This window comes from Notechis scutatus, chromosome 1 (genome assembly GCF_049901735.1).
Source record: "Notechis scutatus isolate UNSWTSFEM ecotype Mainland chromosome 1, rNotScu1.2, whole genome shotgun sequence".
NCBI lineage: Eukaryota > Metazoa > Chordata > Lepidosauria > Squamata > Elapidae > Notechis > Notechis scutatus.
Genome location: NC_142009.1, coordinates 3,260,492 through 3,287,878, shown reverse-complemented (window position 1 = coordinate 3,287,878; position 27,387 = coordinate 3,260,492). Strand labels below are relative to the sequence as shown.

The window sequence follows — 27,387 nt, the reverse complement described above, 5'->3', positions numbered from 1 at the left end:
TGTTAAAAAAATTGAATCCCACCCCTGCATTTTCCCCGGCACGCGAGAGGTCGCCCGGAAGAGCCCCACTGCGTATGTATGTGCACACCGCCGCCTGATAGCTGATTGTCGGGTATCTGGCAGTGGGTGGAGGGGCGGTGCATGGAAGAGGCATGCGCAGGGGCATGCTGCACATGAGAGGATCATGCACACATGCACAGACATGCTGTGTGTGAGGGGGGAATTGTGCACGCATGCACAGACATGCTGCACGCAAGGGGGAATCACGTGCGCATGTGCAAAGATGCGTGGCGCACGAGGAAGGAATCATGATTGCATGCGCAAAGATGCGCAGTGCATGAGGGTGAATCGTGAGCATTGCGCATGCATGTGGTGCATGAGGGAAAAATTGCACATGCATGTGCAGAGACGCACAGCCCCTGAGGGGGAAATTGTGCACACATGTGCCGATGTGCAGCATGCGAGGGGGAATCGCGCGTGCATGCACAAAGATGCGTGGCGCACGAGGAAGGAATCATGCTCGCATGCGCAAAGATGCGCAGTGCACAAGGAGGAATTGTGCACATGCGCACAGTGATTGAGGGAAAAATTGCACATACATGCACAGAGACGCACAGCACGTGAGGGGAAAATTGTGTGGCACACAAGGGGGAATTGCGTATGCCTGCGCAAAGATGTGTGGCTGACGAGGAAGGAATTGGGTGTGCATGTGCAAAGACATGCAGCGCACAAGGGGGGAATCTCGCATATGCGCAGATGTGTGGTGTGCGAGGGGGAATCGCGCATGCATGTGCAGAGACTCGCAGCACGCGAGGGGAAAATTGTGCGTGCATGCGCAGAGGCATGGTGCATGAGCAGGCGCACGCTTGCGCAGGGGGTGTGGGGAGGGGCCCAGCATGCATTGCCTTCTGGGTGTTGGCATGCGAGCACACGCAAGCGAGCGCACATGCAATTATCGGCATGGGAGCCGAAAAAGGTTAGCCATGACTGGTGTAGTCTCCTGCTTGGGGGGGTTGGACTAGATGACCTACAAGGTCCCTTCCAATTCTGTTAATCTAATCTATTCTAGTCTAATGTAATGTAATGTACTATATAATATAATACAGTATAATATAATATAACACAGTATAATATAATATAGTATAATCTAATCTAATATAATATAATATAATAATCTAATCTAATAATAATCTAATCTAATCTAGTCTAATGTAATGTAATGTAATAATAATGTAATGTAATGTACTATAATATAATACAGTATAATATAATAATAGTAATCTAATTTAATCTAATCTAATCTAATAATAATATTATAATCTAATATAATAATATAATCTAATAATAATCTAATCTAATCTAGTCTAATCTAATCTAATCTAATAGAATATAATATAATACAGTATAATCTAATCCAGTGATGGCTAACCTTTTCAACTTGGTGTGTCGAAAATCGGGAAAAAGTGTAGCCTTCCTCGGGTCGTGTGTGAAGAAATATCAATAATTTGGTAATATTTGCAGCCCTAATAAAGAAAGAGTTATATTTTTAATATATTTATTATATTTATTAGTTCAAAAAGCAAAAAACAAATAATGATTTACCTTACTGACTTTTCTGTTGCTGAATTGCATTTGCTAAATCTTCAATTGCAGGGTTGTATTTTGTGCCCTTCAGGGCCCAGCGAGCACTACTAACTTCATCTGTCAGTCTGTTTCTTTTATTTGTTTTAATATTATTTAATGCTGAGAATAAGGTCTCACAAAAGTATGTTGAGGGAAAAAATTGTGACTCCTGCCTCCCACTGTCATCATCATCATCTTCTTCTTTTGGGTTAGTGAATCAATTAATTTGGGAAACGATCTCACTATCATGAAAGTCAGTGTTCTCTGCCCGTGGGGCCTTTGGAAGAAAACGCCCCCCGCGGCATTATCCACGCGCGTGTAAGGGGAATCAGAAATCCCCGCGTTCAACGCCTGGCACGGCGGAAGAGAAAACGCAGCTGTGAGCAAATACTGGGAAAACCTGATTGATGGAGGCAAAAGAGGGAGGGTTGGTGGTGGACGGAGGTCCCACTGGTATTTGTGAAACGCTCGGTCGGTCGGCAGCGCTTAAAGTCAACGTCCTCGCTCCCACCCACCCAAAGCCACGAAGTCCCCCCATCGCGCAGCCCAGAATTGCCCTCCCCTCAGGGGGCAGCAAAGACGCCCAGTGTTTCCCGAGACAAGAAGCTCCGCCGTGCAATGAAAGCGCCCTGGCTCTAGGCTCGCGGGCTCAGAAAACAACGCGAGCCGCCACCACCTCCTCCTCCCCCTCCTCCCGAGCGGACCAACAGGCGTGTCAGTCAAAGTGCCTCGGCGTGTCATGAGTGACACGCGTGTCATAGGTTAGCCATCACTGATCTGATCTAATCTAATGTAATATAATATAATATAATATAATATAATATAATATAATATAATATAATATATAGTATTTAATCTAATCTAATAATCTAATCTATCTGATCTAATCTAATAATCTAATCTAATCTAATGTAATGTAATGTAATATAATATATTATAATATAATATAATATAATATAATATAATATAATATAATATAATATAATATAATATAATATAATATAATATAATATATAATATAATATAATATAATATAATATAATATAATATATAGTATTTAATCTAATCTAATAATCTAATCTAATCTGATCTAATCTAATAATAATAATCTAATCTAATCTAATGTAATGTAATGTAATGTAATATAATATATTATAATATAATATAATATAATATAATATAATATAATATATATATAATATAATATAATATAATATAATATAATATAATATAATATATAATATAATATAATATATAATATAATATAATATAATATAATATTATAATATAATATAATATAATATAATATAATATAATATAATATAATATAATATAAAATAATATAATAATCTAGTCTAATGTAATGTAATATAATACAGTATAATATAATACAATACAATCTAATCTAATCTAATAATAATCTAATCTAATCTAATCTATAATCTTTGACTACCTGTATTCCATTCTGCCTCCCAACTCTTTCTCTTCCCTTTGCTGCAGGCTCAAGATTTCTACGTAGAGATGAAGTGGGAATTCACCAGTTGGGGTACGTTTGCGTGCCGAAAGAAAGCAACCAAAGTCCCGGTTGGGAATGGGCTGTCATCTGTCTGACCCCCCCCCCCTTGAAAAAACCACGCCCCTTAAGAAAAATACCCCCCCACCCCCCCCGGGGCATTTGCAGGATTGGAAAAAGTCAAGATAATCCCAAGTGTGCAAACCCTTCGCGCCTGCACATTGTTGAACGGGTGGAGCTCCCATTCCACAGTCATGTCGGCCATCTTGACTTTTTTGACCTCACCTCCTCCTTCCAGGTGTCCCTACTTTCCCCGGGCAGAGAACATGGCTGCCCAGAGTAGCGGAAGGACCTAATCCCATTGGCAGGGTAAATTTAACAAGCCACCCAGAGTCTCTTTGACACTGAGATGTATATATATATATATATACATATAGAATGAATGAATGAGCTGGAAGGGACCTTGGAGGTCTTCTAGTCCAGCCCCCTGCTCAAGCAGGAGAACCTATACTATTTCAGATAAGTGACTGTCCAATCTCTTCTTAAAAGCCTCCAATGATGGAGTGCCCATGATTTCTGGTGGCAAGCTGTTCCACTGGTTAATTGTCCTCACTGTTGTTAGGAAGTTTCTACTTAATTTCCTGTCATTTCCTGACAGAAGGAACAATTAACCAGTGGAACTGTTTGCCTCCAGAAGTTGTGAATGCTCCAACAAAATCTTTTTTAAAAAAGATGTTGGATAACCATTTGTCTGAAGTGGTGTGGGGTTTCCTGCCTAGGCAGGGGGTTGGACTAGAAGACCTCCAAGGTCCCTTCCAACTCTCTGTTCTTTCTTTCTTTGTCTTTCTTTTTCTTCTTTCTTTTTCTTTCTTTTTCTTTCTTCATCTTTTTTTCCTTCCATCTTTCCATCTTTTTCTTTCTTTTTCTTTCTCTTTCCATCTTTTCTTTCTTTCTCACCTTTTCTTCCCTTCCTACCTTCTTTGTGTTTCTTCTTTCTTTGTCTCTTCTTTCTTTCTTATCTCTTTTTCTTTCTTTCTCTTTCTCTTTCCATCTCTTTTCTTCCTTCTTTCCTTCCTTCCTTCTTTCCTTTCTTTCTTTTTCTTGCCTTTTCTCCCCTTCCTTCCTTCTTTGTCATTCTTTTTCTTCTTTCTTTGTCTCTTCTTTCTTATCTCCTTTTCTCTTTCTCTTTCCATCTTTTCTTTCTTTCTTTCTTTCTTTCTTTCTTTCTTTCTTTCTTTCTTTCTTTCTTTCTTTCTTTCTTTCTTCTTTCTTTCTTTCTTTCTTTCTTTCTTTCTTTCTTTCTTTCCTTTTCCTTCCTTCCTTCCTTCATACTTCCTTCCTTCTTCCTTCCTTTCTCCCTCCCTCCCTCTTTCTTTGTCTTTGTCTTTCTTCTTCCTTTCTTTGTCTCTCTTTCTTAACTCTTTTCTTTCTCTTTCCTTCCTTCCATCTTTCCACCCCTTTGTCTTTCTTTCTCTTTCCATCTTTCTCTTTCTTTTCTCTTGCGCTTTGCTCTTCTTTATCCTCTCCGCTGATGGGCGCGGCAGAGTCTCAGCTGGTGTGCGGAAAGCTGAGCATGCGTGTGTTAGGTGCCCCTCGTGCGCGCACGCACAATCATTGGGGGAGGCCTCTGGACCCCCGGGAGGGCAAAAACCCCCTCCCCTGAGCTCTGGAAGCCCACCGGAAGGTGGAAACAGGAAGTTCTGGTAGGCCATGTCCACCCAGCAACCGGGCAGCGAACCCTGCCTTTGATCATCTTAGTCACTTTTTGAACTTTCTCCAAAGTCTCAACATCTGTCTTGTAGTGTGTATGGATTGCGACCCCCCTCCCTCTGTGGCGCTCTGCTTTTTTCGCAGTTCCCTTGGTCTCCAAGATTTGCCCCAGTGACACGTACAAGGTGTGGAAGTGTGGCCAGAACCTGCGGGTGGACACCACGTTGCTGGGCTTCGACCACATGACGTGGCAGCGCGGGAACCACAGCTTCATCTTCCGGGGCCAAGGTAGGTGGAAAGGACTTGGGTGGCCCCCTTTGAAATTCACAACCCTCTTTGGTGGCTCACGGAAGCACCCGTGTTTTCTTTCTCGTGGGAGAAAAAAACGTTTTCCTTCCGTTCTACCAAAACCAAAAAAGGGTGCCGTTGCTTTAAGAAGCTCATTAAAATAATCTTGCGTGCCAACAGCTTCGGCTGCCTAGCAATTATCTGAAGCATTTAAGGAATGCACTGCTTTCCCCCCCTCACTCCCTTTCTGCTGGCCACTAAAAAGACCAAAGGAGTATTTTTTTTTGTTGACATTGTCCCTCGATGTGAGTGACGTCGAGTTGGCCGTGCCCATGCCAGTCACATAACCACCCAAGCCACGCCTACCCAGCTGGTCATTAGGTCAGAGAACCGGTTGTTAAATTATTTGGGGGGTGAGCTTATGAGATGAGGCTGCTTTCAATATTTGCGCCAATCTGTGATGACCCGGAGCATGGCACAAAAGTAACAAAATCAAGTAGATAAATTCCCTTGAATGCCTCCAATTTGGCCCCCAATGTCCAATTATCCTTGGCTGGAGATCAAACTCTTGGGCAGAAATGCAGTCTGAACCCAAAGTAAAGATAATTAGAAATAAAAAAAAAAACCAACACAAACCACGCTGAAGTCATTAACACGGCAGGCCAGGATGATAAATTGCAGGCTTTCAAAGGATAATGCAGCACCCACAGTTGGGAGGACGCCAAAACCCAGATAAACCCAGACAAAGATAATGCACACTTTGCTTCCAGCAACTTTGCCATGCGCAGTTTGCCCTTTTAAACAGTCTTCCCATCTGCAGCCCATGAAGGGGATCAGGACCCTTTCCTTTCCCGTAAGCCATGTTGCTCCCTTCTCCGTTTTTCCCTGCGTGCCCTAGGATGAAGAGGGGATGGCCCTGGGTCTTCCTCTGAATGCCCAGCCGGACGGTGCCCTTCCCCAGTTTCTCCCACAGCCACCGGAGCCACACTCCCACTCCCACTGTCAGCTGCTCAACATCCCCCTCCGAATCGGACTCCAACCAGGGCATGACACAACGAGGTGATGCTTCTGGGGAAGGGTCTCTATTCAAACAGGTAACCCCCTCTCTTTCCTCCCCCTCCTGGCCTAGATACGAGCGCGGTGTTCATGGAGGTGGATCACAACCGGCAGGTGGTTTACTCCGAAACGCTGGCACTGGCTGCCCACGACCAGGAGACCATCCTGGCGGCCATGCAGCCCACCGAGGAGCAGGTGATGGGGCGCCTGATGGCCCCCGTGGTCGCCACGCACCTGGACATGCGCAATATTGCCTTCGAGAGGTAGGGGGACAGTGCGCGGTAGGTGCCCGCAGCTTGTCCCGGACGGAGGGTTCAAAACAGCGGGCATGGTGGCATCGACCGAGGGCCCTGGGGTATGGGTGGTGGCGGTGGGTGTCTCAAAAACAGTCAAGGGGACAGGGGTGCAATTTATACACGTGGGGCAGCCCCCACTTTCCTGGACTGAAGTGTTGGAAGACCTGGCTTTGCTGACTAACTTGAGGTTCACAGAAGGACACCCAGCCTGGTGATTGAAGTAATGATACCACCTAGGTGGGCAAGGGAAACCAGCAAACTAAGAGAGCACCAAGGACCCCACAGTCCTCCTCTTCCTCTTCTTCTTCCTCCTCCTCTTCCTTCCTCCTCCTCTTCCTCCTCCTCTTCTTTCCCCTCTTCTTCCTCTCCTCTCCTCCTCTTCTTCTTCCTCTTTCCCCCTCCTCTTCCTCCTCTTGCTCCCCCTCTTGCTCCCCCTCTTCCTCCCCTTCCTCCCCCTCCTCCTCTTCCTCCCCCTCCTTCTCTTCCTCCTCCTCCTCCTTGTCCTCCTCCTCTTCCTCTCTACAAACACCTAGCATTGATGAATTCTTAATTGTTAAATGATTTGCCCCATTTCTTCCTTCCTCCTCCTCTTCCTCTTCCTCTTCCCCCCTCCTCCTCTTCCTCCCTCCTCCTCTTCCTCCTCTCCTCTCTCCTCCCCTCCTCCTCTTCCTCCCCTCCTCTTCTCTCTCCTCCTCCTCCTCTCCCTCCCCCTCTTCTCCTCCTCTTCCTCTCTACAAACACCTAGCATTGATGAATTCTTAATTGTTAAATGATTTGCCCCATTTCTTCCTTCCTCCTCCTCTTCCTCTTTCTCCCTCCTCTTCCTCCCCTTGCTCCTCTTCTCCCCCCCCCTCTTCCTCCTCTCTCCTTCCTCCTCCCCCTCTCTCTTCCTCCCCTACAAACACCAGATTGATGAATTGTTAATTGTTAAATGATTTGCCCATTTCTTCCTTCCTCCTCCTCCTCCCTCCTCTCCTCCTCTTCCCCCCTCTTGCTCCCCCTCCCCTCCTCCTTCCTCCTCTCCTCCTCTCTACAAACATCTAGCATTGATGAATTGTTAATTGTTAAATGATTCGCCCCATTTTACATCCTTTTTTGTCACCGTTGTTAAGTGAGTCCTGCAGTCATTAAAGAAATCTGGCTTCCCCCCCCCCTTCCCCGCTTCCCTTGACTTTGTTTGCTGGAAGCTGCCTGGGAAGTTTTTACAAATGGGGACAGTGCAACCCTCATCAATACAAGTCAGTTGCCAGGCCTCTGAATTTTGATCACATGACCACGTGGGGGGGGGGACGGGGCGGGAGGAATGCCGCCATGGCCGCCAATGTGCCACTGATCCTAAATCACTTTCTTCAGGGCTAGTTGTAACTTGGAACGATCACTAAAAAAAGTGGTCGTGTTGTGGTCCGTTGGTGGCCCGCAGCAGAGTCGGACAGTGGGAGGAACATGGCCCAGTCCGGGAGTCTGGGGAGGGCTCGGACGAGGGTCCTGCGTCCGACACAGAGATGGAACCAGGGCCATCTGGGAGTTATGTGCCGATTCCGGAGCCTCCAGAATCTGACAGCAGCGAGGCAGAGGAACAGCGGGAGCCTGTTCCCAGTGTGCACATGCGCAGAGCTGCCAGAAGGCAGGAACAGTTAAGACAAAAGGGATGATTCGGGAGTAAGGCTTGGAGGTGATTGGCCCCTCCCATAAGTCATAAAGGAGGAGCAAAGGGACAGGAGCCCTTTGCAGGAAGCAACTTCGTTCGTACTGGTCAGTTGAAGCTCTGTGTTGACTTTGTGCTCCATTTTGGCCTCTAATAGGCAATTTAGTCACTAAACTAATAGGCAATTTAGTCATTGGCAGCATTTCAAGGGAGATAAAAGTGGGTGCTTATCAGCCTTATCCCGAAGGAATGTGGCAGACTTCCGTGGGACTATTTACAAACTGTTTGGGACTCATTATGGGCTGGGAATGCCTATAATTCACAGCCGTTGAAATAATTTTAAAAAATGGGTTTTGGGAACAGCGTGTGATGGTTACTGTCTCAGGAAGCCTTGGTCAGAACAGGTCATAAGTCGAGGAGTAACTGTAATTCTCCCAGTGATCCCTTCTCTCTCTCTCTCTCTCTCTCTCTCTCTCTCTCTCTCTGCCAGGAACAAGACGGGTATTTTAGGCTGGAGGAGTGAAAAGACGGAGGTGGTGAACGGGTACGAAGCCAAGGTGAGTCCTCCTTGAGACTGAGGACTAGAAGCTTGAAACGCTGATGGGGCAGGAAGGGGGCCTCAGGGGAGGGACGCGGCAGAAACGTACAAAGGCCTCCCTTTGGTCAACAGGTTTATGGGGCTTCCAACGTAGAACTCATCACCCGGACGCGGACCGAACACCTTTCCGAGCAGCACAAAGGAAAAACTAAAGGTGAGACTCACTTCGCTCTCGACAAGAAAGCTGGATTTTTGCTGGCTGAATTATTCTGCCGTTTCAGTTTGTGACTTACAAGGGAACTGCAATCGCTCCTCCTATTTTTAATATTGGTTTAATTATTTAATAACTATAATTAGATGGATGATAGATAGATACATAGATAGATAGATAGATAGATAGATAGATAGATAGATAGATAGATAGATATGATTGATAGAGATAGAGAAAGAGATAGATGATACAGCTAGAGATAGATAGATAGATAGATAGATAGATAGATAGATAGATTAGATAGATAGATAGATAGATAGATAGATAGATAGATAGATAGATAGATAGATAGAGATAGATACCATAGATAGGTAGGTAGGTAGGTAGATAGATAGATATAGATAGATAGATAGATAGATAGATAGATAGATAGATAGATAGATAGATAGATAGATAGATAGATAGATAGATAGATAGATAGATAGATAGATAATAAATAGATAGAGATAGATACTTCCCACCAAAGGGGTCCCTATTTTTCTACTTGCATTTTTACATGCTTTTGAAATGCTAGATTGGCAGAAGCTGGGACAAATAACAGGAGTTTACTCCGTTACATAGTGCTAGGGATTTGAACCACCGACCCGCTGACCTTTCTGATTGACAAGCTCAGTGTCTTAGCCACTGAGCCACCACGTCCCTTCATCATCATCAATCCCTTGCGGGGTGGAGACTGGGCAATTCAATGGAGTTTTGAGTATTTACTGGCTGGATGCCTTACCTGTTGCCAGTATGGAGTTTTGCTCGGCAGATGTATTCTCATTGTACCCAGAGACCTAGGATCGAACTCACAGCCTCTTGTTTGGGAGACGAGAATGCCACCTCTAGGCCATCGTGCCACTCTGTTGTGTCCCACCCGCACCACCCACAAATTCAAAATCCCCCCCTTTTTACAGCTTTCGTCTCTTGCAGGTGGCAAAACCCCACTGCAGTCGTTCCTGGGCATCGCCGAACAACATGTGGGTCCCAACAATGGGGTGAGTAACTGGGCGACCATTGAGCTGGTGTGTTTTTTCCGGGGTGTGTGTGTGTCAAAGGTCACCAGTGTTCTGCTTCCTGTGTCAACTCCTAAAATATTTCTATGGACTTTTTAGAGTTGCCAAAAGAAAGGGAGCGGGGAAAGGGAATTTGAAAGAGCAGTGCGGCCGCTTGGAAATCGAAAGTGCATTCCATAAATGATTTTTTTTTTTTTTTCAAAGATAGTAACCAGGTGACTGAAGTTTGTGCCAAGCAAAATTTCTAACGGGTGAGAATGATTGATGCAGTCTGGGCTATTGTTGCGGTTCACCGGCAGCCGGTGCAAACGGCAGCGGAATCAGACCAGTGGGGAAGAACGGCGACCAATTTGGGAGTCTGGAGAGGACTTGGACTAGAGTCCTGTGTCCGATGCAGGGATGGGGCCATCTGGGAGTGGGGTGCTGCCTCTGGAGCCTGGCAGCAGCGAGGAAGAGGACCCAGGGGAGCCTGTTCCCAGTGCGCGTATGCACAGAGCTGCCAGAAGGCAAGAGCAGCTGAGACAAAAGAGGCGACTTGGGAGTAAGGCTGGGAGGTGATTGCCTCTCCCCTAAGGTATAAAGGACAGGCAAAGGTAGAGAAACCTTTGCAGGAAGCAAAGTCGTTCGCTCGGTTTGGATTAATCCTTGAAGCTCTGTGTACTTTGGTTGTTGTTTTTTCTGGTACTTCGGTTGGTTTCTGTTATAATTAATTGGATACTTCTGTTTTTTTGGCAGCATTCCATAGCCCTGAAAGGTGTGTGCTTATCTTGGGGAACTGTTTATAATTAGTTCTGGCTGGGAATGAAAGTAATTCCCAGTGTTGCAATAAAAGGTTTTGCTTTTAAAACAAGTTTGATATTATTTCCGTTTAGACGAAGCCTGAGTCAGAACAGCTGTGGATGTGTCCCATTGGAGAATATGAATTACGATACACGCGGAGGGGTGGGGGGGAAACCAGGGTCAAGGGTGACAGTGAATGATGTGCCTCAAGAGTTGGCTGCACCCAGGCAGTGCTGGCATGTTAATTCCCAAATAAATCCTTTTGAAGTTTTGGAAGTTTGGCTCGAGACTCAGGATTGAAATGGGGGTCGCTGCCGGAATCCTGACATTTGCTTGTAGTTTTGAAATACAGGCAGGCCTTGACTTACGGCCATTCGTTTCATGATGGTTTGAAACTATGACAGTGCTGTAAAAAAGCCACTTGCAGTCTGTCCTCACACTTATGACATATGATTCAAGATTTCAGGCACTTGCCAACTGGCGCGTTACTGGGAGTCCTCAGCGTACGACCGCAAGGGAGCCCAAAATTTTATGCTGCTAAGAGGTGAGGCGTTTGTTCAGTGCGGTTTGCCCCGTTTTACGACTGTCCCTGCCTCGTTTGTGAAGTGAATCACTGTGGCTCTTAAATGAGCAACTCGGACATTAAGCGAATCAGGTTTTCTCCCGGTGAGTTGGCTCGTCAGAGGGGTGGCCAAAGGGGATCGCGTGAGTCCAGGACACTTTCTGACAATCGCAAGTGTGAGTCATTTGTCAAGCATCCGAATGTAAATTGTTTTGACGATGGCAACGGGGGCAACGGTCGTAAGTGTGAAACCAAATCACTTTTTTCGAGTGCCGTTGTAGCTTCGAACGGTCACTGAATGAACTGTCGTAAGTCAAGGTCTATCTCTATTTATGGCATTTGCACTGTCCTGGGGTCACATGTGATCCCCATGGGACTTTTCCAGCTGGCTTCCGACAAGCGAAGTCAATGGGGGGGGGCAGTCATATTCGCTTAACGACAGCATGATTCACTTAACAACTGCTGTGATTCACTTAGCAACCCTGGCCAGAAAAAGAGCAAAACTCACCTCCCGAATGCCTTGCTTTGCAGTGGAAAGTTTGACCTCAATTGTGGCCGTGAGTCGAGGATTCCCACATATGAATCCTGAGCAAGTAAGGGGTTGGACTAGATTATCTCTTAGGAGAAGGGGGCTGGATTAGAAGACATCCAAGATCCCTTCTATCCTCTTTTTCTGCTGTATTCTGTTCTGTTCTGTTTTGTTCCATTCTGTTCCATATTTCTGTTCTATTCTATTCTATTCTATTCTATTCTATTCTATTCTATTCTATTCTATTCTATTCTATTCTATTCTATTCTATTCTATTCTATTCTATTCTATTCTCCTTCCTTCTCTATTCTATTCTGTTCTGTTCTATTCCTAGCTGGATGCCCGTGCTTTGCTATGAAACTACGTGGTCGGGCTTAGTTTCTGGGGAGGAAAATAAGGTGGGGGGAGGAAATTCTGCCTCGGCCTACCAGCATCCATCAGTATTCATCTGGCTAGCGTCTTGTCAGTGTGTGTGAGAGAGTTGAGGGCTGTTTGGAAACTGAAACAGTATTTGCCGTGTGAGCAAGGAGCCTGGGCTCAAACTGTTCTGTACCAAAGCTGCTTGGTGCTGTGAAAATGAAACTCCTCTGCTTGTGTTTTGCCTTTGGAAGAGATTTCTTTTTTTTCAGGTGGGGAGGGGGAGTAGAACTCCTTAGCATCAGAGCGTGTTAATAATAATAATAATAATAATAATAATAATAATAATAATAATAATAATAATAATAATAATAATATAGGAAATACTCTAAATGCTCTGAGGGTCATTTGGAAAAATCCTTTCTTAGGGAGCCCCTAGAAGCCAAGAGGAACCTACGGGCCAAACTTCAAGTTTGTAGGTTTTACGGTTCTGGAGATTTTGTGATGATGCGTGAGTGGTAATTTCGCTTTTATAGGTATATTTGTGTGTGTATGTGTGTGTGTGTATGTATATGTATACACACACACACACACACAATACAATAAAATTTTGTGATGATGTGTGAGTGGTATTTCGCTTTTATATATCTATATATCTATATATACACACACACACAATACAATACAATTTTGTGATGATGTGTGAGTGGTATTTTGCTTTTATATATCTATATATCTATATACACACACACACACAATACAATACAATACAATTTTGTGATGATGCATGAATGGTATTTCGCTTTTATATATATATATATATATATATAGATTCTATTCTAATTCTATTTTTAATTCTATTCCTGTTCCTATTCTTACTTCTATTTTTATTCTAAGCTTTTTAATTCTAATCCTTTGATTCTTGGAAAACGGCCACCTGGCCTCAGTTTCCCAAGCGAAACTGGAAGGCGCTTCCCCTGTGGTGGGACCCCCCCTCCTCCACGTCAACCTCCCGTCTTCTCTCCGCCCCTCTGCAGGCTCTCATCACGCAGACGCTGAGCCACGCGAACCCCACCGCCATCACGCCCGAGGAATACTTCAACCCCAATTTTGAGCTGGGCAGCCGGGATATGGGGCGACCCATCGAACTCACCACCAAGACGCAAAAGTGAGAGCGGAGCCAGGGCAATGGTTGGGGCTGTGGTTTTTTTTGGGGGTAGGGCGGACGAGCAAGGGTTGGGCCTTCCTCACCTTCTCCTCCTCCTCCTCCTCCTTCCTCCTCCCCCAGGTTCAAAGCCAAGTTGTGGTTGTGCGAAGACCACCCCTTGTCCCTGGCCGAGCAGGTGGCCCCCATCATCGACCTCATGGCGGTCAGCAACGCCCTCTTTGCCAAACTCCGGGATTTCATCACGCTCCGCCTGCCGCCCGGCTTCCCCGTCAAGATTGGTGAGGAGGTCAATGCCACCACACCGGTCACAGGAAAGGGTCAGGCGCAGGGGTGGGATTCATAACTTTTTTTTTACTACCCGTTGTGTGGGCGTGGTTTGGTGGGCGTGGCCATGCGACTGGGTGGGCGTGGCTTTTTGGCTTTTTGCAGCCCCGGTTTTTTGGCGGGGGCTTCTGGGCCTCGGGGCTTTTTGCTCCCCTGATGCTCGGGAAAGTAAAAAATGGAGAGGGGTGGCTGAGCCATTTTTGGCCTTCCTGAGTTCAGCCGAGGGAATCCTGGCACATTCTCGCTACCAGGTCGTCCAATCCGGTGCGAACCGGCTGAATGTTGTACAGCTGATTGTCAGGAGGGGGGAAAAAAAAGAAATAAATACCTTAGGCGAGCGTCAGGTGGGGCAGGGTGAGCGAGCATCGGGTGGGAGGGCGACTGGGTCGGGGGGGGGCGTGGCCAGCCAGAACTTACTACCTGTTTGGCAACCCGCGCCAAATTCTCGCTACCGGTTCGTCCGATCCGGTGCGAACCGGCTGAATTACCACCGCTGGTCAGGCAGAAGTTAAAAACAGAGCGGAGAGATTGGAGAGAGAGGGATTGTAAGAGAGCAATCTTATTTTAGCTCTTCGACCCATCGAAAGCAATCAGACGGCGCAACGACGACCCGGGGCTGGGGGCCAAGTCCTCTCTTGTATGGGAATTCTGGGCGTTGATGTCCTCGCATCTTAAACCAGGCTGTCTAGGGAATTCTGGGAGTTGAAGTTCACCCCTTTTCAAATGGCTGACTTTGAGAAACACGGGGGTTGGTGGGAATGCAGTGGGTTAAAAGCTTTGGTGTGTTTTCTGAAGATGCCGACCCAGATGTTACAGATCCATTCATCGTACAAACCCCAGGGTGTGTGTGTGTGAGAGAGAGAGAGAGAGAGGGCTGGAAGATAGGAAGAGAGAGAGAGAGGGAGGAAGAGAGAGAGGAAGGGAGGAAGATAGGAAGAGATGGTGAAAGAGAGTGGGAGAGAGGGAGGGAGGAAGAGAGAGAGGAAGATAGGGAGAGAGAGGGAGGAAGGAAGATAGGAAGAGAGAGGGAGGAAGATAGGAAGAGAGAGAGGAAGGGAGGAAGATAGGAAGAGATGGTGAAAGAGAGTGGGAGAGAGGGAGGGAGGAAGAGAGAGAGGAAGATAGGGAGGGAGAGGGAGGAGAGGAAGATAGGAAGAGAGGGGGAGGAAGAGGGGGAGGAAGAAGGAAGAGATGGAGAAAGAGAGGGAGAGAGAGAGGAGGAGAGAGAGAGAGAGATAGGGAGGAGAGAGGGAGGAAGAGAGGGGGAGGAAGATAGGGAGGGAGGGAGAGAGAGAGAAAGAGGAAGAGAGGGAGGGAGGGAGGGAGGAAGAGAGGAAGGGAGGAAGAGGAGAGAGGGAGGAAGCTAGGAAGAGAGATGGAGAAAGATAGGGAGAGAGAGAGAGGAAGAGAGGAGAGAGGGGGGAAAGGAAGAGAGTGAGAGCGAGGGAAGGAGGAAGACAGGGAGGGATTGAGAGAGAAAGAGAAGAAGAGAGGGAAGGAGGGAGGAAGAGAGGGAGAGAGAGAGAGGAGAGAGAGAGCTGTTCTGTTTTACATCGATGGTGGAAGATGGGAGTTGTAGTGCAAGATACCCAGCCGAGAGGCTACTGGAAGAGACCAGGTGTGCTTCAGGTGAAGAGGGTCTTTCTTCCTAAAGTGACCCTCCTTCTCTACCTGTGCTGAAGGAGGCAGCAGGACTGAGACACACACACACACACACACACACACACACACACACACAAACACATCCTTCCTTCGCTCTCGCCTCCAGAAATCCCCATCTTCCACATCCTCAATGCCCGCATCACCTTTGGCAACCTGAACGGCTGCGACGAGCCGGTGGTCTCCCTCCGCCCTACGGGCAGCCCCGGCAGCGATGCCCCCTCGCCCGGGAGTGACCGGTCCAGCATTAGCAGCTCAAGCTCCCTCGGTAAGTGGGGAGGGGGGGGGACAGACACACGAGGCAAGGGTATGGGTGGGTGGGGAACAGTGGTGAAATGCTACCCGGTTTGGCCCGGTTCACCCAAACCGGTAGTTAAAAAAAAAGCCTCCAACGATCAGCTGGGAGGGAACGAAGAGGCGGCTAGAAGAGCCAATCCTGAGCTTTTCTGTTCTTTATCCTCTCGGCTGATGGGCCGCGGCAGAGTCTCAGCTGGCACTTGGAAAGCTGCGCATGCACGTATTAGATGCACACGCCATGCGCGAAGTGCACAGTCACCGAACCAGTAGGGAAACGGGTAGAATCCCACCACTGGTCGGGAAATGCCCTGCAAAACCAGGCGGGGGATTCGGACGGCTGTCACCGCAAGTCAAGATGGCATCGCCGGCATTTGATTTATTTATTAAATTGATCTGCTGCCCACCTCACTGTCCAAAGGGACTGCGACGACCCGAAAGGGCGTGGCACAAAAGCAACCAAGTCACAAAAGTAGGCAATGACCCTTTAATTCCTCCAACTTGGCCCCCAATGTCCAGTTATCCTCGGCTGGATAAAAAAACTCTCCCAAGAACAGTTTTTTAAAAGGGAAGAAATTCCGTCCGAACGCAAAGTACATATAAATTATAAATAAAAAACCAACACAAACCACGCTGCAGCAATTAACTGGACAGGGCAGGATAAGGAACTGCAGACTTCCAAAATATAACGAAACACACACAGTTGGGGGGATGCCAGAACTCAGATAAGACTTGACAAACCAGCAAGGTGCTGTGCGCAAACACCCTTTTTAAATCCTGTTTTCCCAGCTGCAGCCCACGAAGGGGATCAGGGCCCTTTCCTCCCCTGTAACCCACGTTGCTCCCTTATCCGTTCCTCTCTGTGTGCCCTAGGATGAAGAGGGGGTGGGCCTGGGTCTTCCTCTGAAGGCCCAGCCGGACTGTGCCCTTCCCCAGTTTCCTCCACAGCCACTGAAGCCACACTCCCGCTCCCTGTCAGCTGTTTCACCTCTCCGTCGGAATCAGATTCCAACAGGGACATAACAGTGACTCTGGACTGTATGCATTTAGATGCTTGCTACAGGCAGTCCTCGACTTATGACCACAACTGAGCCCAGAATTTCCATGGCTAAGCAAGATAGTTGTTAAGTGAGTTTGACCCCATGTTAAGACATTTCTTGCCACAGTCGTTAAGTGAATCACTGTGGCTCTTTAAGTTCATAACACGGTTGTTTAAGTGAACCTGGCTTTCCCCATGGACTTTGCTTGTCACAAGGACGCAAAACGGAATCACGTGACCCCCGAGACACTGCGACCATCATAAATATGAGTCACTTGCCAATAAATTTTGAACTTGTGACCAGGGGGATGCTGCAACAATCATAAGTGTGAAAAACGGCCGTGAGTCACTTTTTTCAGCACTGTTGTAATTTTAAATGGTCACTAAATAAATGGTTATAAGTTGCAGACTAACTGTAGTTTTTCACATGGGTTACACATGTGTGGAAAAAGGGGGTGGTGCCCCCATTGCAGACCATCTCTGAAATTTTTTGATAAATACCGCCCCCCCAGTATTTCTGGGCTCACCAACTAGGTGGGGGAGCCCCCTTGGAGAAGGTTACTGTTAGAAATTCTGTTTATATAAAGCACCACATAGAGCAAACAAAGAGAACAGTCACCATGTGTTTTACTGCTCATCTATATAACTGTTCCAGGAAACAGGAACTCCTACTTAGAACAAAAGAGCATAGAGTATACCATAGAGCCAAACTTATAAATACTGCCATCTACTGACTGAATACCACTGTAGCTGTTGCATAGAAATACAGTACATTCCAACAATGAATCCCAACAGTTACGGAATATATCTTTAATTTTTTATTAATGATGCACGCAAGGCTCGGTCACCCTGCCCAAAACACACCCCTTGGATGGATGGCCATGCACTGAGATCATGTCAAGATGTTTTTATTTTTAATATATTTTTATTAATTTTCATTTTTACATCGTAAAACATCATGGTATCAACAACGTTCTTGGCATCTATACAGGATTTTGGTTTAAATATCATAATACATTATATTGCATTTGTCTACTACTAAATAATATCTTTAGCTATAATTTCTATTCTTATATCTTTATATAATTTATAAAATTTTATTTTACATTCTTAAGGATTGTTTCAATTAACATTTTTGTCTCACTTCTTGGTTCTTTTTGTTAACCATTTGTACCAATTGTTCCAAATTGTAAAGAATTCAGAGTCATCTGAACATAACTGTCCTCTTTTAATGATGAACATCTGGGTGATATCCAAATTCCCAGGTATTTCACCTTTTTTACTATTTGCAGTCCCATTATGTTTTCTAATTCTACTTTCTGTTTTGTTGTACAGTTTTTGACTATCATCTTAGTTTTATTTTTATTTATTTTAAATCCTGCCACTTCCCCAAATTTTTTGATTTGTTGCAACAGTATTGGTCCCGAATTCATTGGATCTTCCACTATAAATACGAAATCATCGGCAAATGCCTGAACTTTATATTCCTCATTTCTAATTTTAATTCCATGAATCTCTGGGTTTTGTCTGGTTGCAGCTAGCAACACTTCTAAAGACAAGATAAATAACAGGCAATAATGCCTTGTCTCACTCCTTTTGCAATTTCAAACATCTTCAGTGCGATCTCCATTTAATGATACACTTGCTTTTGGATTTGAGTATATTTCTTGTAGTGTTTTTTTCCATGTTAGTGCCAAAGTTCAGCTTTTTAATTTGATATAGCATGAATTTCCAATTGAGATTATCGAATGCTTTTTGCGCATCTAAAAAAATTAAAAGCTGCCTGTTTTTCTGGGTGAGCTTCGTAGTATTCAATCGAATTTAGTACTGTCCTAATATTGTTTTTAATTTGTCTATTTGGCAGGAAACCATTCTGGTGTGTATGTATAAGCTCACTCAAAATTGGTTTCATTCCTTCTGCTAATATTGTCATGACTATCTTATAATCCGTATTTAGCAACGAGTTTGGCCTATAGTTCGCATCTTTTGCAATGAAGGAGATATATGCCTCGGACCAGGACCTCGGAAGTCTAGCTTGCGTTAATGCCTCATTATATAGTTCCAGTAATATTGGCTCAAATATTTCAGATAAATGTTTGTATAGTTCGCCTGGTAGACCATCCGGGCGTGGTGTTTTGTTATTTTTTTGTTTTCATATCGCCTTTTGTAACTCTGTTAATCTTATTTCTTTATTAAGTACTTCTCTGTTTTCTTCTGAGATTGTTCCTTCCAAGTAGTATCTAATGTTTTCTTCCATAACTTCTTCTTGCTTGTAAAGCTCGCTGTTTTTAATGTTCTTTCTGATATTTACTTTCCACTTTAAAAATGGGAAAATAAATATTGATTAATGATTTCAGAAGCTTTGAGAATTTGGTGATTAGGACGATAACGTCCCTGGGAGTCAGTAGCGACATAAGAGAGATTGTAATTAAAAAGAAAAGTTTGAAGCTTCTTGGATGGCAGGAATAGCGAACACCCAAGAAGATGGGCTCAAGATCCAGAGGGATCTTGACAGACTAGAACCCTGGGCCCTATCTAACAAAATGAAATTCGACGTAGAGAAAAGGAAAGTCCTACACTTAGGCAAGGAAAACCCAAAGGACACCTATAATAGACTGGGTGAAACCAGGCTCAATAGCAGGAACTGGGAGGGGGATCTCGGAGTCTTAGTTGATAACCAGCTAAATAGGAGCCAATGTTGTGCAGCAGCAGCCAAAAAAGCCAATGCAATCCTAAATTGCATTAACGGATACAATCGAGATCAGGACGTGGTGGCTCAGTGGCTAAGACGCTGAGCTTGTTGATCAGAAAGGTTGGTGGTTTGACGGTTCGAACCCCTAGCGCTGCATAACGGAGTGAGCTCCCGTTCCTCGTCCCAGCAGCTTCTGCCAACCGAGCAGTTCGAAAGCATGTACAAATGCAAGTAGAAAAATAGGTGGGAAGGGAACAGCGTTCCATGCGCCTTCTTCGGCATTTAGTCATGCTGGGTACCTGACCATGGAGACGTCTTCGGACACCGCTGGCTCTTCGGCTTTGTAACAGAGATGAGCACCGCCCCCTAGAGCCAGGAACGAGTAGCACATAGGTGCGAGGGGCACCTTTACCTTTACCTTTACAATCAAGATCAAGGGAGGTACTAATACCACTCTATAAAGCCTTAGTAAGGCCACACCTAGAGTCCTACATCCAGTTTTGGTCACCACACTATAAAAAAGATGTTGAGTAGAAGTGCAGAGAAGAGCAACCAGGATGATGAGGGGACTGGACACTAAAACATACGAAGAACGGTTGCAGGAACTGGGCCTGGCTAGTCTGTCTGTCTGTCTTGTCTGTCTGTCTGTCTTGCCTGTCTATCTATCTATCTATCTATCTATCTATCTATCTATCTATCTATCTATCATCTATTTATCTATCTCATCTATCTTTCATCTCTGTCTGTCTGTCTGTCTATCTATCCTATGGGAGGGACTGGAGGCTAAGAAATATAATGAATGGTTGCAGGAATTGGATATGGCTAGTCTTGTCTGTCTATCTGTCATGTCTGTCTGTCTGTCTGTCTCTATCTATCTCTACCTACCTACCTACCTATCCTTAGTAAGGCCACACCTAGAGTCCTGCATCCAGTTTTGGTCACTACAAACAAGATGTTGAGACTCTAGAAAAAGTGCAGAGAAGAGCAACTAAGATGATTAAAGGCCTGGAGACTAAAACATACGAAGAACGGTTGCAGGAACTGGGCTGGCTAGTCTAGGGAAGAGAAGGACCAGGGAAGACAGGATAGCAGTCTATCAATATTTGAGGGGCTGCCCCAGAGAGGAGGAAGGGGTCAAGCTATTTTCCAAAGCACCTGAAGGCCAGACAAGGAATAATGGGTGGAAAATGACCCAGGATTCAACCTGGAAATAAGGAGGAATTTCCTGACAGGGAGAACTATCAACCCATGGCACAGAAGTTGCCTTCAGAAGTTGTGGGAGCTTCATCCCTGGAGGCTTTCAAGAAGAAACTGGACTCCCATCGGTCAGAAATGGCGTAGGGTCTCCTGCTTGGGCGGGGGGGGGGTTGGACTAGATGACCTACAAGGTCCCTTCCAACTCTGTTATTCTGATGGTGGTTGGACTCCCTCCTCGCAGGCTCCTGCCGCTGCTTTGAGATGGACCCCTCCCTCTTCGAAGCCCCCCAGGGCTACAGCATCGTCGGGAGGCACCCAGAGCCATTGCGGGAGGACGAAGACGACCTTCTGCAGTTTGCCATTCAGCAGAGCTTGCTAGAGGCGGGCAGTGAATACGACCAGGTAGGGGAGAACCGACCTGGAGGGACGGAGGGGCCCAGAGACGGGGCATCCGTGGGAAGGTCAAAGGTGAAAGGGGCCAGAAATGGCATTGAAGCCCATCCCATTGATAGGGTGCTGCAGCTACCAAAATAGGCATCCAGGGTGATTCTGTAAGGTCCCAGAAGTTTCCCTGAGCCACGGAGATGCCAAAGTGTGCGACGCGAGGGAAGGCTGGCAAAAATAACCGCTTTTTTTTTTATTCTTTGGCCAAAGCAAAAAAGTCTGGGTGATTACGGTGATGACCCAGGGTGGGATATAAAAGCAACAAAGTCACAAAAACAGGTGAAGTCCCTTTCATTCCTTCAACTTGGCCTCCAAGGTCCAATTATCTATTAACACATATAATATTCCAGTTTTCTAACTCTATTTCAAATACAAATACTACAATACAATCTTGTGTACTTTTGCAGAATCTCTTTAAATCGTATTTTACCCTTTATCTCTAAAAAAACCCCCTGCTTTTTAGCATCTTGTTTTAAGCCTTTATAACTTCTTTTTCCTTTTTCCCTTCCTTTCTTGTCAAATCTAATCTTTTTACCCCCCCATCTCTCAATCTCCACCCTTTTAGTCTCCCCTCTCTGTTGTATTTCTCTTTTCTGTTGCTTTCTGACATTATATCGATTTTTCACCTTATTTTTCCCTTTCTTGGTTGTTTTTTTAAATCTTGAATTCTCCATTTTCTTTCCGCCTTTTCCCTTTTCTTCATCAACTAAAATAGTTTGTCCATTAAAGATGGCTTCTCCTTCTTCCTCCCAACTTTCTAATTGCTGTATTTCCTGATAGGTAGAAATCGCCATTTCTAAGAAGTGGAAAACAGATCCAAAAGAGCCCTTGCCTTCTTGTTCCTCTTCTTTTAGCTTTTTAAATTCCATTTTCAATTCTTCCACAGATAATGCCATTGTTTTATTTTTATTTTTTTAAACAATCCAAGTGTTTTTAGGCTTTCAAAAAATAGTTTGCAAAAGTTCCAAAGACATCAAGCAATCCAAATCAACCCAAACTGTTTCATTTAGCACTTTCTTCTTTTAATACTTTCTCTTCCTGGGGTAGAGTTCAATTACACAATTCCAAAATGATTTCTTAGAAGTCTTTATTACAATTTAATCTCTGATCTTATAAACTCCAAGCAGTCTCCTCCAGCAGAATTTTAATATAAATCATTTGCCTCTCCCTTCCCACTTATAGCAAAAAAAAATATTTGATTTTAAAATATCAATGTTCAGAAATCTTTAATGTCCCCTTGGCTTTAATTTTCAAAATTAGTTACCTTCTGTTGCCAAAGCGGGTGTTTCCGATTTCCATTGCTATCTCTGTAGGGAAGGAGAGTGAAGCAGAAAAAAACTTTCCCTTTTCACTTTCATCCGCAACTTTTTACAATCTTCTTGGGAACAATGTATCCTTTAAAGAGCTAAATTTCCAGGTTGTTCAGATGTTACTTATTGTCCCGGTTCAGCCAAAGACTTTCACTTTCTCCACTTCCTCCTGCACAAAACTTGTCCGGCTGAGAGGTTCTTGGTGGCGGCCATTGCTGACCGCCGCTCCACCGCCTTTGGAAAAGGGAGTTTAGCCGGCTGAGGAAGGGGAGAAAAAAACTCCCCCACAAACAGTCGTGAAAAGGAAGAAATGCCGTTCAAACTCAAAATACATATAAATGATAAATAGAAAAAAACAACAACACAAACCACACTGAAGCAATTAGTGAAACCAGGCAGGATAAGGGCTTGAAGCCGTCCACAGATATCGAAATATACACACTGGGAAGGAACTCCAGAACTCAGATAAGAACTGAAAGACTAGAATTAATTCACGCTTTGCTTCCAGCACTGGCCCATGCGCAGTTTGTCCTTTTAAACAGTCCTCCCAGCTGCAGCCCATGAAGGGGATCAGGGCCCTTTCCTCCCCTGTAGACCACGCCACTCACATTTCTCCCTTATCCATTCCTCCCTGCGTGCCCTATAATGGAGAGGGGTGGGCCTGGGTCTTCCTCTAAATGCCCAGCTGGCCTGTGCCTTTCCCCAGTTTCCTCCACAGCCTCCGGAGCCACACTCCCACTCCCTGTTCCTCCTTTCCCTCGGAGTCAGATTCTAACAGGGGCGTGACAAATGCTGTGTCCAAAACATACAGACAACATGCATGTAAGGAATCGCCACACCTTGCGAGAGTGGCTCAGAGTATTATATACATTTTACGCTGATAGAAACAAAGTTTATTCAATCAGACATAAAGGTTTGTTATCAATGTGGGCAGTGTCTTACCCACGACCTTCCCTTCCTTACCCATGGAGCGGTCTTGGTCCTCCGTGCTCTATCCATACCTTGTTATTTTACACACAGTATCCCTTGTGTGTCCGTGCTCCTAGGCGGCCCTCCCACTTATCTATGGAGCAGGATGTTCCTGGGAATGGTCCCCAAGGATGGGCCTAGCAAATTGCGGAGGCGAGAAACCAGATAGAAAAGGATACAATTCTCTTACAGAATGAATTCCCATCATTAGCCAAATAGTACAAGCAAACTTCTTTAACAGAAGCAAAGAGCAAAGGTTAGATGGATTCGTGTCAACATGTCCTTTCATTTTCTTGAGGATTAGAGGAGATCTGGCTCAAAAATAGTGGGTGGGCCATGTGGACGGCGCAGCCTTGTGTTCCCGCGCAGCCTGGATTAATTGCTTTGGGGGGGGCATTTCTCTGTGGACCACCAAAATTTTCTGACGGACCACCAGTGGTCCCCAGCCCACCGGTTGGCGACCAGTATTGTATTGTATTGTATTGAATTGTATTGAATTGTACTGAATTCTATTCTATTCTGTTCTGTTCTGTTCTGTTCTATTCTATATTCTATTCTATTCTATTCTATTCTATTCTATTCTATTCTATTCTATTCTATTCTATTCTATTCTATTCTACTCTATTCTATATTCTATTCTATTCTATTCTGTTCTGTTCTGTTCTATATTCTATTCTATTCCTCTATTCTCTTCTATTTCTCTTCTATTCTCTATTCTCTATTCTTCTCTTCTCTTCTATTTCTCTTCTATTCCATTCTTCTCTTCTCTTCTCTTCTCTATTCTCTTCTCTTCTCTTCTCTTCTCTTCTCTTCTCTTCTCTTCTATTCTATTCTATTTTTCTCTCCTCTCTCTTCTATTTCTTTTCTCTTCTCTCTTCTTCTCTTCTCTTCTATTTCTCTTCTCTTCTATTCCATTCTTCTATCCTATCCCATCCCATCCCATCCCATCCCATCCTATCCCATCCCATTCCATTCCATTCTATTCTATTCTATTCTATTCTATTCTATTCTATTCTATTCTATTCTCTTCTCTTCTATTCTTCTGTTCTATTCTCTATTCTATTCTCTGTTCTTTTCTATTTCTCTTCTTTCTTCTCTTCTATTTCTCTTCTATTCTATTTCTCTTCTCATTCCATTCCATTCCATTCCATTCCATTCTATTCTGTTCTCTATTCTGTTCTCTATTCTTTTCATTTCTATTCTCTTCTCTATTCTCTTCTCTATTCTTTTCTCATTTCTCTTCTTTCTTCTCTTCTATTTCTCTTCTCTTCTTTTCTCTTCTCTTTTCTCTTCTATTTCTCTTCTATTTCTCTTCTCTTCTCTCTTCTCTTCTATTTCTATTCTGTTCTATTTCTGTTCTATTTCTTCTCTTCTCTTCTCTTCTATTCCCATATTCTCTCTATTCTATTCTCTCTTCTCTTCTATTTCTCTTCTCTTCCTTCTGTATTCTATTCTTCTCTTCTTAAATATTCAAGTTGCACTTTGAGGGAGTCAAATGACCTGTCTCCCTTTCCTGCAGGTGACTATTTGGGAAGCGTTAACCAACAGCAAACCAGGTACGCTGCCAGTGTCCCAGGAAGGGCGCAGAGTCAACAGGTGAGGTCCTCTCCCAGTTTCACTTCCTCTTTGGGATGTGTCAATTTCACATCCTTGTTCTGAATATTTGTCAATTTCACGCTCTTACAGGCAATCCTCGACTTACAACCAGTCAGTTTAGTGACCATTCGGAGTTAGAACAGCGCTGGGAAAAAAAAGTGACTCACCTCTGTTTTTCACACTTACGACCTCATGTGATCCAAATTCAGACTGCTTGGCAACTGACTCATATTTATGACGGTTGCAGGGTCCCGGGGGGGTCACGTGATCGATCCCCTTTTGCGTCCATCTGACGGGCAAAGTCAACGGGGGAAGCCAGATTCACTTAACAACCGTGTGACTCACTGAATGACTGCAGTGATTCACTTAACAACAGTGGCAAGAAGGGTCATAAAATGGGGCAAAACTCACTTAACAACTGTCTCGCTTTAGTGACAGGCATTTTGGGCTCAACTGTGGTCGTAAGTCAAGGACTCCCTATAAATCTCTCTCTTTTCTTATTTGGCACGGCTGGAGGCAAAATCCAACCTAGTTCCTTTGCTTAGTAAATGTGTTAAATCCAGAAGGATGTGAATTTAGACAGATGCGGAACCAGTCAAAAATTTTTTTTACCCTCCAGCTGGGTTTAAACAGAGTTTTAATCTGGGTTTTTGCCCTCAATTTAACCCAGTTTTTCTGGATCTGCGGTACTATCATCTAACACAAACTTGTTGAATTAAACGCGAGACAAATAAGTCACACACAAAAAATAACTGGGCGTGAAGGAGGCCTAAAGCTAAGCAGCGTGAATATTTGTAGCTCAGGGATTAAAATGAGGGGCCCCTGGTGGTCCCCGAGCTGGGTTGTTTCCTTGCAGACATTTCATGACCCAACTAGGTAACATCATCAGTGTTAGAAGGGAGTGGGGGTATTACATGGAGTGGAGGAGAAGGAGGAGGGGAGGAGGATGATTTGGGGGTTCTTGGTGCAGTTTGGGCTTAGTTGTTTTCTTGCAGACATTTCACGACCCAAACTGGGTAACATCATCAGTGCTGTTAAGGTGCTAGTAAAGAGTCCTTGATACCAGTAGCACTGATGATGTTACCTAGTTTGGGTCGTGAAATGTCTGCAAGAAAATATCCAAGCTCAGAGAGCATCGAAAACCCCACAGTTCAACCTTGAGCTACAAATACTCCCTTCTATTGGTCAAGGACGATTCCTCCTCCTCCTCTTTCTCCTCCTCTTCTCCTCCCCTCTTCCTCCTCCTCTTCTCCTCCTCTTCTCCCTCTTCCTCCTCCTCCTCTCTTTCTCCTCCTCTTCTCCTCCCCTCTTCCTCCTCCTCCTCCTTCTCCTCTTCTCCTCCCCTCTCCTCCTCCTTCTCCTCCTCCTCTTTCTCCTCTTCCCTCCCCTCTTCCTCCTCCTTCTCCTCTTTCCTCCCCTCTTCCTCCTCCTTTCCTCCTCCTCTTCTCCTCCCTCTCCTTCTCCTCCCCTCTTCCTTCTCCTCCTCCTCTCTTTCTCCTCTTCTCCTCCCCTCTCCTCCTCTTCCTCCTCCTCTCCTCCTCCTCTTCCTCCTCCTCTTCTCCTCCTCCTCCTCCTCCTCCTCTCCTCCTCCTCCTCCTCCATGAACCCCATTCCCCTTCCATCCAGCATTCCCTTCAGATGATGACATTCCCTAGTTGGGTCATGAAACGTCTGCAAGAAAACCACCAAGCTCAGCGGACATCAAGGACCCCACTGTTGTCCTCCTCCCCCTCCTCCTTCTCTTCCTCCTCCTCCTCCCCCTCCCTCCCTCCCCAAACCCCCTTCTAGCACTGATGATATTCCCTAGCTGGGTCATGAAACGTCTGCAAGAAAGCGCCAAGGAGCCCTCAATCCACAAAGGGAGCACAACGCAGGGGTCCACGAAGAAGCATTGTTTAGGAACCATCCCACACCACCAGATCCTCGGCTAACCTCTCTTCCTTTTCTTCCCACCCCACCCCCACCCAGGACACCCCAGCACACCCCACCCCCGCGGCCTGCCACCCCGCAGCCGCCGCCCCCCGCAGCAGGCCGTGGGCCCGGCCACGGTCTGCCCACCTACGCCGAGCAGCTGCGCCTGGCCATGGCGCTCTCCGCCAAAGAGCAGGAAGAGGCCGAACGCCGTTTGCGCCTGGAGCAGGAAGAGCTGGAACGGATCCTGCGCCTCTCCCTCACCGAACAATAGGATCTCTCTCTCCACCCCACCCCCCCGAGGGTCTTGTGGGGGGGCACGCACACACAGCCCCGGCCAGTCCCCTGAGGGGGGGGGAGGGCACCAGCCAGCGCTTAACAAGACTTTGCCTTCCCCAGTTTGAGCTCAGCTGAGTACCACCAGGATGGAGTGGGGCGGGATGTGTGTGTGTGTGGGGGGGGCCCACAGTCAGGGAAGGGGGAGGACTGGCAGGTTGGGGGGGTCCAGACACATTTCCCCTCTCACAGTTGAGCCATTTAATTCGACCCTCCTGGGACGGTGGGAGGGTTTAATCTGGCCATGGTTGGCCACTGTCCAGCTCCCTTCCCCGATAAAATAGG

General features: G+C 45.6%; 1 protein-coding gene across 1 annotated transcript in view; it reads left to right on the top strand.

Annotated features, from left to right (window-relative positions):
• The window catches only part of ANKRD13B (ankyrin repeat domain 13B), a 50,161-nt gene extending 23,076 nt beyond the window's left edge, over positions 1-27,085 (top strand). Inside the window, exons 4-15 of the mRNA XM_087955806.1 lie at positions 3,124-3,169; positions 4,991-5,134; positions 6,264-6,453; positions 8,622-8,688; positions 8,802-8,883; positions 9,853-9,917; positions 13,201-13,331; positions 13,452-13,609; positions 15,424-15,582; positions 20,778-20,938; positions 24,779-24,855; positions 26,824-27,085. Coding sequence (XP_087811932.1) covers positions 3,124-3,169; positions 4,991-5,134; positions 6,264-6,453; positions 8,622-8,688; positions 8,802-8,883; positions 9,853-9,917; positions 13,201-13,331; positions 13,452-13,609; positions 15,424-15,582; positions 20,778-20,938; positions 24,779-24,855; positions 26,824-27,040 — 1,497 coding nt within the window. The 3' untranslated portion in view covers positions 27,041-27,085. The remainder of the gene's footprint in view (positions 1-3,123; positions 3,170-4,990; positions 5,135-6,263; positions 6,454-8,621; positions 8,689-8,801; positions 8,884-9,852; positions 9,918-13,200; positions 13,332-13,451; positions 13,610-15,423; positions 15,583-20,777; positions 20,939-24,778; positions 24,856-26,823) is intronic.
• Positions 27,086-27,387: the final 302 nt, after the last annotated feature.